General features: G+C 38.1%; 1 protein-coding gene and 1 long non-coding RNA gene across 2 annotated transcripts in view; one reads left to right on the top strand and one right to left on the bottom strand.

Annotated features, from left to right (window-relative positions):
• Positions 1-1,287, top strand: part of LOC143512226 (uncharacterized) — a 45,861-nt gene extending 44,574 nt beyond the window's left edge. Inside the window, exon 5 of the long non-coding RNA XR_013130396.1 lies at positions 272-1,287. This is a non-coding gene — a long non-coding RNA (uncharacterized LOC143512226). The remainder of the gene's footprint in view (positions 1-271) is intronic.
• A 115-nt stretch (positions 1,288-1,402) lies between these two features.
• Positions 1,403-13,085, bottom strand: part of LOC143512223 (myosin heavy chain, fast skeletal muscle-like) — a 16,407-nt gene continuing 4,724 nt past the window's right edge. The window contains exons 15-41 of the mRNA XM_077002302.1: positions 12,938-13,085; positions 12,532-12,838; positions 11,999-12,066; positions 11,806-11,893; positions 11,522-11,639; positions 11,302-11,425; positions 7,245-7,381; positions 6,863-7,118; positions 6,544-6,786; positions 6,271-6,447; positions 6,004-6,149; positions 5,821-5,911; positions 5,344-5,733; positions 5,027-5,153; positions 4,819-4,937; positions 4,528-4,724; positions 4,238-4,421; positions 3,973-4,138; positions 3,749-3,873; positions 3,189-3,497; positions 2,907-3,110; positions 2,673-2,798; positions 2,406-2,576; positions 2,163-2,267; positions 1,986-2,081; positions 1,714-1,845; positions 1,403-1,541 (exon numbers count right to left, since the gene is read on the bottom strand). Of these exons, the coding sequence (XP_076858417.1) occupies positions 1,521-1,541; positions 1,714-1,845; positions 1,986-2,081; positions 2,163-2,267; positions 2,406-2,576; positions 2,673-2,798; positions 2,907-3,110; positions 3,189-3,497; positions 3,749-3,873; positions 3,973-4,138; positions 4,238-4,421; positions 4,528-4,724; positions 4,819-4,937; positions 5,027-5,153; positions 5,344-5,733; positions 5,821-5,911; positions 6,004-6,149; positions 6,271-6,447; positions 6,544-6,786; positions 6,863-7,118; positions 7,245-7,381; positions 11,302-11,425; positions 11,522-11,639; positions 11,806-11,893; positions 11,999-12,066; positions 12,532-12,838; positions 12,938-13,085 (4,375 nt within the window). The 3' untranslated portion in view covers positions 1,403-1,520. The remainder of the gene's footprint in view (positions 1,542-1,713; positions 1,846-1,985; positions 2,082-2,162; positions 2,268-2,405; positions 2,577-2,672; positions 2,799-2,906; positions 3,111-3,188; positions 3,498-3,748; positions 3,874-3,972; positions 4,139-4,237; positions 4,422-4,527; positions 4,725-4,818; positions 4,938-5,026; positions 5,154-5,343; positions 5,734-5,820; positions 5,912-6,003; positions 6,150-6,270; positions 6,448-6,543; positions 6,787-6,862; positions 7,119-7,244; positions 7,382-11,301; positions 11,426-11,521; positions 11,640-11,805; positions 11,894-11,998; positions 12,067-12,531; positions 12,839-12,937) is intronic.

Genomic DNA, 13,085 nt, shown 5'->3' with positions numbered 1-13,085 from the left:
GTGAACACGATGATATTTATATCTCACAAGTGTCAGTGAACTGTTCTGCTGAAGAGCTGAAGTTGTAGATCAGAAAAATATAAAACACTAAAACTATAGAAGTAATTGTTTGCTACAACACTATTTAATATCTAGATGGTCTTATCTAAATGAATGAAAATTTGAGATTATATTCTGAAACTATTAAGGGATAATGATGTGGTTGTGTATTTTTAATAGTAAATGTCTTATACAGTGAAAATATTTCTTTCACTCTTTATTTGGATTTAAGACTTGTTGAAGCATCCCCTGGCTGTAGACAACCTTGACCTTTCTCTAAAGAAGAATGTAAGTTGTCACCAAGTCATAAGACATTTGAGTGAAATGTCAGATGCACATGCTGAGACATTCTTAGTGCCAGGACAGACACTGGGAGTATCATGATGGTTGACTGATTAAGAAAGAAATGCTTTCTTGGCTCTGTATCTCTTGATCTTTTGTTCTTGAATTCATGTTTATCTGAATTGCACTCAGAAGAGTTTAGCTGCGTTTTTGTTTATCATAAAAATCATTACCTGGTTTTTTTTCCACAGAGAAAAGATAACATTCCTAAATTGTATAAAATGCATTTGATAATGAAACTCTTCCTTTTATATGGAACTGAGTCTGTCTGTTTTGTAAGTAATTATTTCATGTTTTGATGTGGGCAGTCAGAGCTTGTCCCAACATAACAGTAATACTTTGCTAACTAGTGATTATTTGTAGTATATTTACATGTATAGATTATATTAATATACTGTTATTGTGATTTAAAATGTTCACTTTAAAGTGACTATGTAAACTTTCATCTGCTAAATATCAGTTCATAACCACAATTAATGATGTTTAACGTGTTTACTATCAAAATAATTATTCCATCTCTAACTACTGTGTAATATTAATCTAAATTAAAGTGGAAATCAAATAAAAAATGTCTAAGTCAAAATTATAGTATTGGTGTCCTTACGGATGCATAGAGTGGGTGGTACAGGATATCGCATCCATCTGTAATATGTCCTTGATTTTACCAAGTGATTTTTGTGTGTTTTTAAAAGTATTGAGTCAAGTGGTGCTTGTTATGGGCCAAGTATTTCTCCTTAATATCTCCTTAAGTACAAACATTTCATAATGTTCAACGTTTGGTAAAACTTTTGATGTTATAAGACAAATTCCTTGTGTTTCACAAATGAAATATGAGATGTTGTATATAGGATTTTTAAAAAGAAAAACTATACAAGTTCTCAGGTTAATCAGCTACATTTGTACTTTACATTTGTAGGCATTGGTTTTATCACATGTAAAATAACAGGGATTTCTGGAGTTTTTCTGAATTTGTCCATTGTAGTCTGAGCAACTGACTTAAAAAGAGCACACTTGAGTATAATGAAGATACAGGGGGTTTTTATTGTGTGCATACTTTGGACTTTTAACAAGAAATGCATATTATATGATTACTTGTTGTTGTTATTATACTTGTTGGTGTCCCATATGATGTTAATCCTTTATTCAGCAACTTCTTTTCCCTGAAAAAATAGATAATTGTTATTTTTATTCATGTTGTTATAAACTTCTTTTGACATGCACTTTACATATTTCTTATGACTTATTATTTTAGAATGTATTCTACATTTTATTTTAGTCTACTATTTCACTGTAAACTGCTAGAGAACATTTCTTTGACTAAATGGAATTTACCTTTCCAACTTCTCTGCTCTTGGCTCTGAGCTTGTTGACCTGGGACTCAGCAATGTCAGCACGTTCCTGGGCTTCCTCCATCTCATGTTGCACCTTCCTGTACCTGGACAGGTGAGTGTTGGCCTGCTCCTCCTGGTAAAGAATCAGTCATGACCCCAGTTAGAGTTGGTGATATGGTGTAAAATATTGATTGATATTATCAGGCGGCAATTAAATGTAATGTTGTACATATACTAAATTAACATGTGCATGTTGCCCAGGGGCAAACGTACAGCTTCCTCAGCCTGTCTCTTGTAGGCCTTCACTTTCAACTGTAGCTTGTCCACAAGATCCTGCAGTCTGATCACGTTCTTCTTGTCCTCCTCAGTCTGCAGAGATTGGCTGTGATTTAGATTTTATTTGATTTGTACGGAAACATGGTCTGTGTATTTACTGAGTTCATGCAGTACCTGATAGGTCAGCTCCTTTACTCTCCTTTCATATTTGCGGACTCCTTTAACAGATTCAGCACTGCGTCTCTGCTCAGCCTCAACCTCAGACTCCAACTCACGCACCTAGAGCAGACAAAGTAAAAATTACGTTAGTAATTTTTATCGGCACTAATAAAAAATATTAGTGCCGAATTGGTAAACTAAAAAGTATTTGAATTTGCTGGTTCTTTAAATATTCAGTGTATAAAGAGTGTAACATACCCTAGACTCCAGTTTCTGGAGCTGCTTCTTTCCACCCTTCATGGCAAGACTCTCAGCCTCATCCAGGCGGTGCTGCAGATCTTTGACCGTGACCTCAAGGTTCTTCTTCATCCTCTCCAGATGAGCACTGGTGTCCTGCTCTTTCTTCAGCTCCTCTGCCATCATGGCGGCCTAGTGTGTGAATCAGGTAATTTGTTATGTCTACAATCGGTCATGACTTAAGTGGGTAAAGTGATTACCGGTATATTTATTTAATGTAACGCTTACATCAGTAATTGCCTTCTTGGCCTTATCCTCAGCATTTCTTGCCTCCTGGACTGTGTCATCCACCTCACCTTGGATCTGCACCAGTTCACCTTCAAGCTTCTTCTTGGTGTTGATTAAACTGGTATTCTGTTGACAGGCAAAAGAAAACAAACGAAAGCCAATAAAGCCATCATGATTGATTGATCGGCAGATATTATCAAAGGAGCTCCAGTGTTTCAAGCTGAAATAATCAACCTGAGAGTGCAGCAGTGCCACACGCTCACTGGCATCAACCAGCTCCTGTTCAGCCACTTTGCGTCCTCTCTCTGTCTGTTCCAGTGCAGATCTCAGCTCCTCAATCTCTGCTAGCATCAGATTATTCCTGCGCTCCACCATGGCCACCTGCTCCCTCATGTCTTCCTGGCCTCTAATAGCCTCATCAAGGTGCAGTTGGGCATCCTGTTGTGAAATCATTCATTATTAAAAGACGTCTTACGCCAGATAACTTGCACTATGCACAAAAAAATGGAGGTGTACCTTGAGCTGTCCCTGGACGTTCCTGAGTTGTTTGTGGGCCTCAGCAGCCTGGCGGTTGGCATGGCTCAGCTGAATCTCCATCTCATTCAGGTCTCCCTCCATCTTCTTCTTGATTCTGAGGGCATCATTCCTGCTCCTAACCTCAGAGTCCAGAGTACTCTGCATGGACTCAATCACCCTCTGGCTGTTCCTCTTGATCTGTTCAATCTCCTCATCCTTCTCAGCAAGTTTCCTGTCAATTTCACCCTTAACCTGGTTGAGTTCAAGCTGGATACGAAGAATCTTGGACTCTTCATGTTCGAGTGTGCCCTGAAGAATGGTGTCAAATATCAAACCATTTATTAAGCCGTGAAGAATTAATCCACTGTTAACCCTTTTCAGGCTTATTAGCAGTTATCCAGTTCGTACAAGGAAATATTTGGTAAACGTATACATTTGTGATAAGAGGAAAGAGCATACACCCATGAGTCCTTGGAGAGTGAGGGATTTTTTTTAATCAATTTAGCGCAATTTATCAACCTATTTTATTCATTAAGAATGTTATGTACAGTATAGTTTACCTCAGCTTCCTCAAGAGCAGTTTGGATTTCAGATTTTTCAGTCTCCACTGTTTTCTTTGCCTTCTCTAGCTCATGGATAGTTTTTCCAGTCTCCCCAATTTGTTCAGTCAGGTCAGAAATCTCCTCTGAGGGTGAGATAAAAAATGCACTTGTATGTTATATATTTCATGCTTTGCTATAGTGTCAGTTGTTTAAACAGATGGGCTTGTTAATAAGTAATATACGTTGCAGATTCTTGTTCTCTCTTTTCAGGGTCTCCAGCTGGTCTAGAGCTTCCTCATATGAGTTCTTCATCTTAAAGAGCTCAGTGCTGAGAGAGCGAGCCTCTTTCTGAGCTCCTTCCAGTTCAGCCTGGCCTTCCTCATACTTCTGCTTCCACTCTGCCAAGACCTGAAATGTAGAGGGAACATCAGATATTATTTCATATTTATCCTTACCATGATAACAGTTTCATATTTCATAGACCATTTTCAATGGCAGATGTTTGACCTTGTCAAAGTTCCTCTGTTTTTTGTCCAGGTTGCCAGCTAATGCATTGGCTCTCTCAACATCGATCATAAGGTCCTCTACTTCACCCTGTAGTCTCTGCTTGGTTTTCTCCAGAGAAGCACATTTAGAGTTCACTGCTTCAATAGATTCCTCTGCATCTTGGAGACGCTGGGCAAGTTTTTTCCTAAGGAAATTTTTATGGTTATGTTATGCTTTTCTAAAAAGGTTTGATCATTAGCTCAGTTTTGCTGACTCTGTATTGTAGTGTACTGTGAATTAAATTCAATTACTTGGCCTCCTCAAGCTCCTCAGTACGTTGGATGGCATCGGTCTCATATTTGGTTCTCCACTGAGCCACCTCACTGTTGGCCTTGGACATTCCACGCTGGAGTTCACCCTTTGCCTCCTGCTCTTCCTCAAACTGCTCTCTGAGCAGGTCACAGTCATGACGAGCTGATTGGACAGCATGAGCCAGGGCATTCTTGGCCTAGCAAATGTCAATATACTAGTTACTGGATTGCTGCTCAGTTGTGAAAAGGTATGCATTGCAATGGTATTGAGCAATGTAACCCTAATTGTACCTTGACTTCCTCCTCAATTTGTCTCTTGAGCTCTTCAATCTGCTGTGTGTATGCTTGTTTTCCCCTAGTTAACTGGGAAACAAGTGCTTCCTTCTCTTCCAGCTGACGGCTATATTCACCTTAAAGAAAAAGTAAGTCTACTGTTGGTAGTCAAGCAAAGTTTCAACCATGTAGTTCTTCTACCTTTTGAGTTGTTTTGAGTATATACCATTCTCAGTCTGAAGACGTGCTTTTTGTGCACTTAAATCATTCAGTTGGCGGACATGTTCATCATTTTTAGCTTTGAATTCACTCAGCTGGTCCTCAAGGGTACGACACATCTTCTCTAGATTTGCCTGGAAAGAGTTTCAAATTCAGACAATGCAAAAATTTAACTGAATGCACCGTTGTGTAAATTGGCTCAAAAAGACGTAACAGTTTTTAAGCAAGATTTCATCTCATATTTTCAGTTCATGATAAAATGTAGAAACAGTACAACCTATAATTTTAATGTCTTAATTTTTGTCCTATGTTAAATTAACACACCTTTGATTTTGCCACAGCCTCCATGTTACTGGACAGGTCATCAATCTCCATTTTATATTCACTCTTCTCCTTCTCCAGCTTCTGTTTGACCCTCTGAAGGTTGTCGATCTGCTCTCCAAGCTCAGCAACACTGTCAGCTTGTTTCTTGCGGAGGGCAGCAGCTGTAGCTTCATGCTGCAGAGTGGACTCTTCCAGATCACGACGCAGCTTCTGGAACTCGGCCTCACGCTTCTTGTTCATCTCAATCTGAGCAGCAGTAGCACCACCAGCTTCCTCAAGCCTCTCACTGATCTCCTCAAGTTCTCTGGAGAGATCAGCTCTCTGCTTCTCAACTTTAGCACGAGCTGCACGCTCAGCCTCAATTTCCTCCTCCAGCTCCTCAATGCGAGCCTGAAAAATAAGTTTTTACATTTTAGAGATTTCTTTATTGCTGAATGATTTTAAATGGAATTCCATTATTTTATATTGATGAATCACCTGGAGTTCTTTAATCTTCTTCTGAAGCTGGGCACCCATTGTCTGTTCATCCTCTATCTTGCTTAATAATTGGCTTATTTCAAAGTCCTTCCTGTTATATAATACATTCCACATTTAGATTTAGATTTGTACTCAAATGTAAAGTAGATTTTGTTTTAGTTTATATTGTGAAATTCATCATACTTTTTGATCTTCTCGTCAGATTGCTGCTTGTCATTCTCCAGATCCATTATGGATTCCTGGGCCAGTTTCAGGTCACCCTCAAGCTTCCTCTTAGCTCTTTCAAGGTCCATGCGAAGTTTCTTCTCCTGCTCTAGTGAACCTTCAAGCTATATTTTACAGAAACCAGTTCATATATGAACACCACACCAGGACACATCTACTGTAAATATTTACTGTAAATAAACATTACTGTAAATATAGTGAAGACAGTGCTTGTCAAATCCTTACATCATCCACTTGTTGTTCAAGCTTGGACTTGGCTTTAGTTAAGGTGTTGACTTTGTCTTCCTCTGCTTGGAGATCATCAAGTGTCTGCTGATGTGATTCTTGGAGGGCTTTCTTCTCCTTAGTGAGCTTGGCAATGCTTTCATCTTGAGAGGCCATCTCCTCAGTCAAGTTCTTGACCTGTGGAAAAGCATTTCAACACAATCTTTGTCGATGTGTAAAAGGGACAAAATACATAAGCAATCATATAATATATAATATGTAATATGTTCAAACCTTGTTCTCAGTGGCATGTTTCTCCTTCTCCACTTTAGCCAAGGTGAGCTCCAGATCATCAATGTCCTTCTTCAGCTCAGAACATTCATCCTCCAGTTTCCTCTTCTTGGCAGTCAGCTCAGCATTGATCTCCTCCTCATCCTCCAGCCTCTCATTTGTTTCTTTGAGTTTGGCCTCAAGCTGGATCTTGCTCTTGATCAGCCCCTCACATCTTTCTTCAGCATCAGAGAGGTTCTCTGTTTCCTGTGTATTTAAATTGATTTGTTAGAGATTTCTTGAAGAGTTTACAGAGTCCCAACTGTATATTTTAAGTACTTACAGATGCCACTTGCAGTTGCAGGTCATTTTTCTCCTGCAGAAGAGAAACCATCTTCTCCTCAAGCTCTTTCTTCTTGGCCAGTGCCTTTGCCAGATCCTCTTTCATCTTCTCAAAATTATCTTTCATGGCAGCCATTTCCTTCTCAGTCTCTGCACTCTTCAGTAGAGGCTTGATCTTGAAGTACAGCTTCATCCATGGCCAGTGTTTCACATTCATGAATGAGCGGATGTTGTATTGGATAGCGAAGATAGACTCTCTAGAAATTTACATAACCCAGATTAGTTTCATTGGCATTTTTGCACGTATAAACACTTTCTCTTGAAACTTTGTGTATTTCACTACAATAAGTAACCTAGGGTTATATGCAGATATGTAAATATACCTTCTTTCCATCATCTTGACAAACTCTCTCCTCATGAGGAAGCCACGGCACAAAGCCTGAGTCATGGTCACTAGAATTGCTAATTTGTCATCTCGCATCTCCTCAAGGGTACCCAGCAGACCAGCTTTGAAGAACACCTACCGATTTAAGATGAATAACATGCTTTGTAGTCAAAGAGAAATTTTAAATCTTCCACACACACACACACACACACACACACACACACACACACACACGTGTGTACACACCTACACACACCTACACACACACACGCACACACATGTGTGAGATTCAAGATATATATATATATATATATATATATATATATATATATATATATATATATATATATATATAAACGCGTTAAAGTCCCACCACTATATCAGGGTTGCCAACTCTCACGCATTGAGCGTTTTCACACGCTCTCACGCCACACTTCCGATATCTCACGCCGAAAAAAAAAATCCAGTTTATTTACCTCAGATCCACATATATGATTCAATACGTTACTAGTTCGCTAGCTCTGGCGCCATCCACCGGTGATATAACACTGAATCTGTGTCCATTTTACGTTTGCCACCCCCCCCCAACAAAATACACTCGCAACCGGCTCCAGGTTAAAATCTCACTCCAAGCGAACGTCAAAAGTTGGCAACCCTGCATTATATATATGCATATATAACGCGTTAAAATGCATAAATTTTTTTAGTTCGTTATTTTCCCTGTAATTAATTAATCGAAATTATATATATATATTAGTGGTGGGACTTTAACGCGTTAATTTCGATTAATTAATTACAGGGAAAATAACGAACTAAAAAATTTAATGCATTTTAACGCATTTAACGCATGAGACACTTGGAATGTTTCTCAGTGCACGAGTTCCAGGCATACAGATTATATGGACGCACAATAAGATCATGATGGAGATGACTGAAGAGGCTACAGCGGTGGATGGGAAATTTAAATATAAGAAACTTCCAGATGGAAGTACAAACACAAATAGTGTTATTTGCACTTTATGTAGGAAGGAGTTCGCTTATCACAGGAGCACTTCCACCCTTTACCACCTCAACGCAAAATAAGTTGGGGCTAACGCCCAGGTCAGTAATGATAACTTAGCTGATAAATGTATTCCTAGTACGAGCAAACAGTGTCGCCAGTAAACACTCGACCACATGTCGGGTTCAAATTAAGAAACAGAATGTCAAAGTCCACGTCAGACAAATTGACCAATTCAGTGGTGAGATGGATTGCTGTGGACTGTAGACCGCTCTCTGTGGTCGAAGGCTTAAGTAAGATGCGGCAAGTTTAAACGCCTCCACCGTTCGCGGAGGTTCGCGTGAGGTGGGCGGAGTCGCTCTACGGTCACTCGCGAAAGTATAATCCAGGCTTTACAAGAAGTGCTGCAAATTGTGTCAGCTGATGCAAGTTATGAACTGCCATCCAGAAATACAATGTCAAAGAAAATCCAGCAGCTGTATGATGAGGAAAGGGAAGTAAAACAGGTTATTGTGAAGAGCGCCACAAATGTGTCTCTGACTGGGGATCACTGGACCTCTGTTAGCAACAAGAATTATCTTGGTGTGACAGCTCATATTATAAATGATGAATGGAAGATCCAGTCATTTGCTTTGAGCATGCAGAAGACCACTTCTAGGCACTATGTAGATGCCTGTGGCAGAGGCCTGGGAAATTAAAGAAAGTCTACCATCTAAAATGGTATAAAAAACATCTTCTGATTTACTTCAGTTCTTCTTATTCTTCCAATATCCTGAGCAGTGTTAATTTTGACAGCAATTTTTGATTTAGTTTTAGTCTTAGTCTTTTGACTAAAATGTAATTTAGTTTTAGTCATAATTTAGTCATTGATTTGTTTTTAGTCTTAGTCTAGTTTTAGTCGACTAATTATCATTAGAATTTAGTCGAATAATATCAAAATAATTTAGTTGACTAAAATATAAATGGTGTAGTAGTCATTATATACACTTGCACAAAATGAAACATTTATTAACCAGTTACAGAATATTATTTTTTGTATGTGCAATATATACAAAAACAAATTTCCAAACAACTCTATTGACCTGAACTTATAGTTACTGAGCATAACAATAACAAAACATTGATGACCAGTAGGTCCGCTCTACCTGAAAACATATGGAGTTTATGAACAATGCATATTACATTCTATATAAAACTGGGCGCCGTAAAACAATGCCATAGCCCGCAGATGTCGTTTCATTTGTCGTATTTGTCCCGACATCATCATTCCTCATGGTTTACACAGCATCTTGTTTTTCTCAAAGTCAAAGGAGAAATGTGTCCATATATCGCCGCTCATCTTTCTCCCTGCTGACATTGTCGAGTTAACTTCGAGTTTAATTTCATGAGTGATCACAGTTCACGCGCTGGTTTTGTCCTAACGGGTTCTGCGCGATGTGAAGACGTTAGTTCTGATTGGATGGTTACCCGGTTTGTCCCGCCTCTCCGTGTACGCTAAAGTAGTTACGGTTGGATCTCTTCTTAACTTATCCCTACCTTTCACTAAACTAAATCAGGTCTGATTGAATGTCGTCGCTGGACAATATTTTCGTCTCGTTTTTATTCGTTGACGAAAATGTCCTTTAATTTCGTCATCGTTTTTATCCCTTCGTATAGTTTTAATTTAGTTATCGTCTCGTTTTCGTCATGAAAAAAGGTTCGTTGACGAAAACTATGACGAAAATTATTCGTCAACGAAATTAACACTGATCCTGAGCAAAACAAATTTTTGGTCAGAATTTCTGTGTTCTGAAAACTGTTTGCTCTGTTTTCTGCACTCATATATTGGTCTGTGTAGTAGACTGGTGGAAAAATAAACAAGATGTTGAGGTTTATGATTATGTTCATTGATTCATTCATCATTCAAACTTAAATTAATATTTCTCATGTGAAATATTGAAATGCGATTAAAATCCAATTAATTTCAATGAATTAATTACAAAGCTTTTAATTATTATATATATCGATACATTTTTTTGATCCTGTCCCACCCCTAATATATATCAGTAGCGAACCATGACCATTAAACCTGGGCCCGCTCCCACCCCCGAAAAAAAAAATTTTTTCTTTTCCTAATTAACTGCAATAAATAAATAAAAAAAAACTGAGACAACAGTACAGCTTTAGAAACGCAATAAACAATAATATCTGTACTAGATAACTTCTTAAGCACAATAAGGTTCCAACAAAATAAGGCTCCGTGTTCCTCGGAAGCGGAATATGTAAACAACACGCACGATGGTGTCAAAGGAATGAATCGAAACTAGCTAGCGGTGGTACGCTAACGCCAGCTAGCGTCGCCACAGCGGGCGGAAATTATCATACAGTTAAGCTGCCCACTAAGAGGAAAGATATGATTGGTCAATTTTACTGTCATTTGAAACTGGTATTGCACTGAATTATAACTGCCTGGCCCTCTGTAAACGAAGAGCGGGCATCACAGTCCTGATAGGGGGAGACACAGGCTCACAGGCTTCCACTTAACATAACCCCTCACCTTCCAACACAGATTGAATAGACACGGTTGAATAATTTATTTGCTTATATTTATGTAATTGTTTAGACGTCGATTATCAAACTGTAAGTAGATCAAATAAAATTGGATAAATTATGTATATTAATTTTTTAAGAATATTTTAGGCCCTCTGAGAGGACGTAGAGGGCCCTGATGGTTCCCCACTGAGATACATATATATATATATATATGATTAAATTAGGTTACTATGGTACAAAAACCAAACAGTTTTTACTAATAGAAAAAAGAATATTCTTTCATATAAGCACGGAAGGAAAAAGTAACTGTACAGATTCTTGTCCAAAGTCATAATCATTGATTGATTATTCTTTTTATGTTTCTACACACACATATATATATATATATATATATATATATATATATATATATATATATATATATATATATATATATATATATATATATATTTGTCTTTTTGGAGAAAATGTGTATTTAAAATGTAGTAATTTTCCAAAATAGTTTTCAGAAAACTGATCAAACCTTGGTGTGTCCAAACTTGTACTGGGTGTGGTCCACATCAATGGAGCCCAAGAGTTTCTCTGAAGCTTTCTTGTTGTCAATGAACTGTCCCTCTGGGATGACACTGGCATTCAAGACTTTGTACCTATTTTTAAATCAATAAGTTAGTAACTGTGGTAACTCGATTAACATATAACAATGTTGGATTCATCACATTGAACTATGAATACTAAATCAAAACCTTTGCTTGAAGTCACCATAGAGGATTCTGCTGGGGAATCCCTTTCTGCAGATTCTGATACCCTCCAGCACACCATTACATCTTAGCTGATGGATAACCAGGAAGTTCTCCATCAGACCTACAATGGTCAATACATCGTTGTATTGTATTTGGTGTGTGGCAAATTGAAGTTATCATATTTGTTTACATTTTTGTATTATAAAGTACTTTAAAATTTCTGAAAATAACAATACCACACACCTGGCAGTAAAATTATAATTTATAGAAATCAGAAGAATACGGACCTGGAGTTTTGGACTCATTTGGAATCAAGCAACGCACAAAATGAGGGTGCGTGCTCCTCAAATTGGTCATCAGTTTGCCCAGGTTCTCCTGTGGAATTTGACATTTGTTGGTATTTCACATAGACTACATCTGTGCAAACCTTTGTGTTTATCAACCTGTATGCGTTTCACACATATGTAAAATTGTTCTTACCCTGAACAGAGCAGACACAGTCTGGAAGGAACCACCCTTCTTCTTACCCTTCTTTCCTCCACCTTCAGCTGTTTAGTAGATATTTTAAATTATTTGGTTACTTTCTAACTAGATGTTTCATGATTGCTGTATTTAATAGTATTTCCTTTATTAACAAGGTCAAAATGTACTGACCGTAAAGATCTTTTAGAGTTATAATGAAAAATAAGCATCTTAGTAAACTTGTAGTATCTGTACTTGTTACTTGCATTAGCTACATTTAAACTAGATTACTACAGTAATGTATTCAAGGTTCCTTGTACATATTACCCATATAAGTCATTCTAAGCATTTGTTTATCAGATCCAAATAATATGTAATATACAGTGACAACTTTGAGCATTTATTTTGAAACACATAGCTAACATCTCTAATTATTTCTGTTTTTATTTTTATCTCTTATTGTGTTATTATTATTATTAAAATAAAGCAGAAATATGGGCTTACAAGGTACCTAGCCTTCACTGAATCACATCCCACGACCAGGACCTTACCTTCAGCAGATGCATGGCTTGCATAAAGGAAGGCCAGAAGTTTGTTTGCTGCCTTCTGGTACAGCTGTACAACAGACTCATTCAGGGGGTCCTTGTTCTTGTCCAGCCAGCCAGAAATGTTGTAGTCCACAGTCCCGGCATAGTGCACCAGGGAGAAGTGGGCCTCAGCTTTGCCTTTGGCTGGTCTTGGCTTTTGAAAGACGTTAGTTTTGCCAAGATGCTGGTCATACAACTTGTTCTTGAAAGATGTGTCTGTAGCCTTGGGGAACATGCACTCCTCTTCAAGGATGGAGAAGATGCCCATTGGCTGTTGGTGACAGATTTTCATAATCAACACTGATGGTATTATTTCATTATTGGTGGTGACAGTACTCCTGCTTTACTGTAGTAATCTATTGAGTCTTACCTTCTCAATAAGCTCAATGCAGGCAGCCAGGTCCATACCAAAGTCAATGAACTCCCAGTCAATTCCTTCTTTCTTGTACTCCTCTTGTTCCAGCACAAACATGTGGTGGTTGAAGAACTGTTGCAGTTTCTCATTTGTGAAGTTAATG

Source organism: Brachyhypopomus gauderio, chromosome 1 (genome assembly GCF_052324685.1).
Source record: "Brachyhypopomus gauderio isolate BG-103 chromosome 1, BGAUD_0.2, whole genome shotgun sequence".
Lineage (NCBI taxonomy): Eukaryota > Metazoa > Chordata > Actinopteri > Gymnotiformes > Hypopomidae > Brachyhypopomus > Brachyhypopomus gauderio.
The sequence above is the reverse complement of the archived record's forward strand: the minus strand, read 5'-3'. Positions and strand labels throughout refer to the sequence as shown.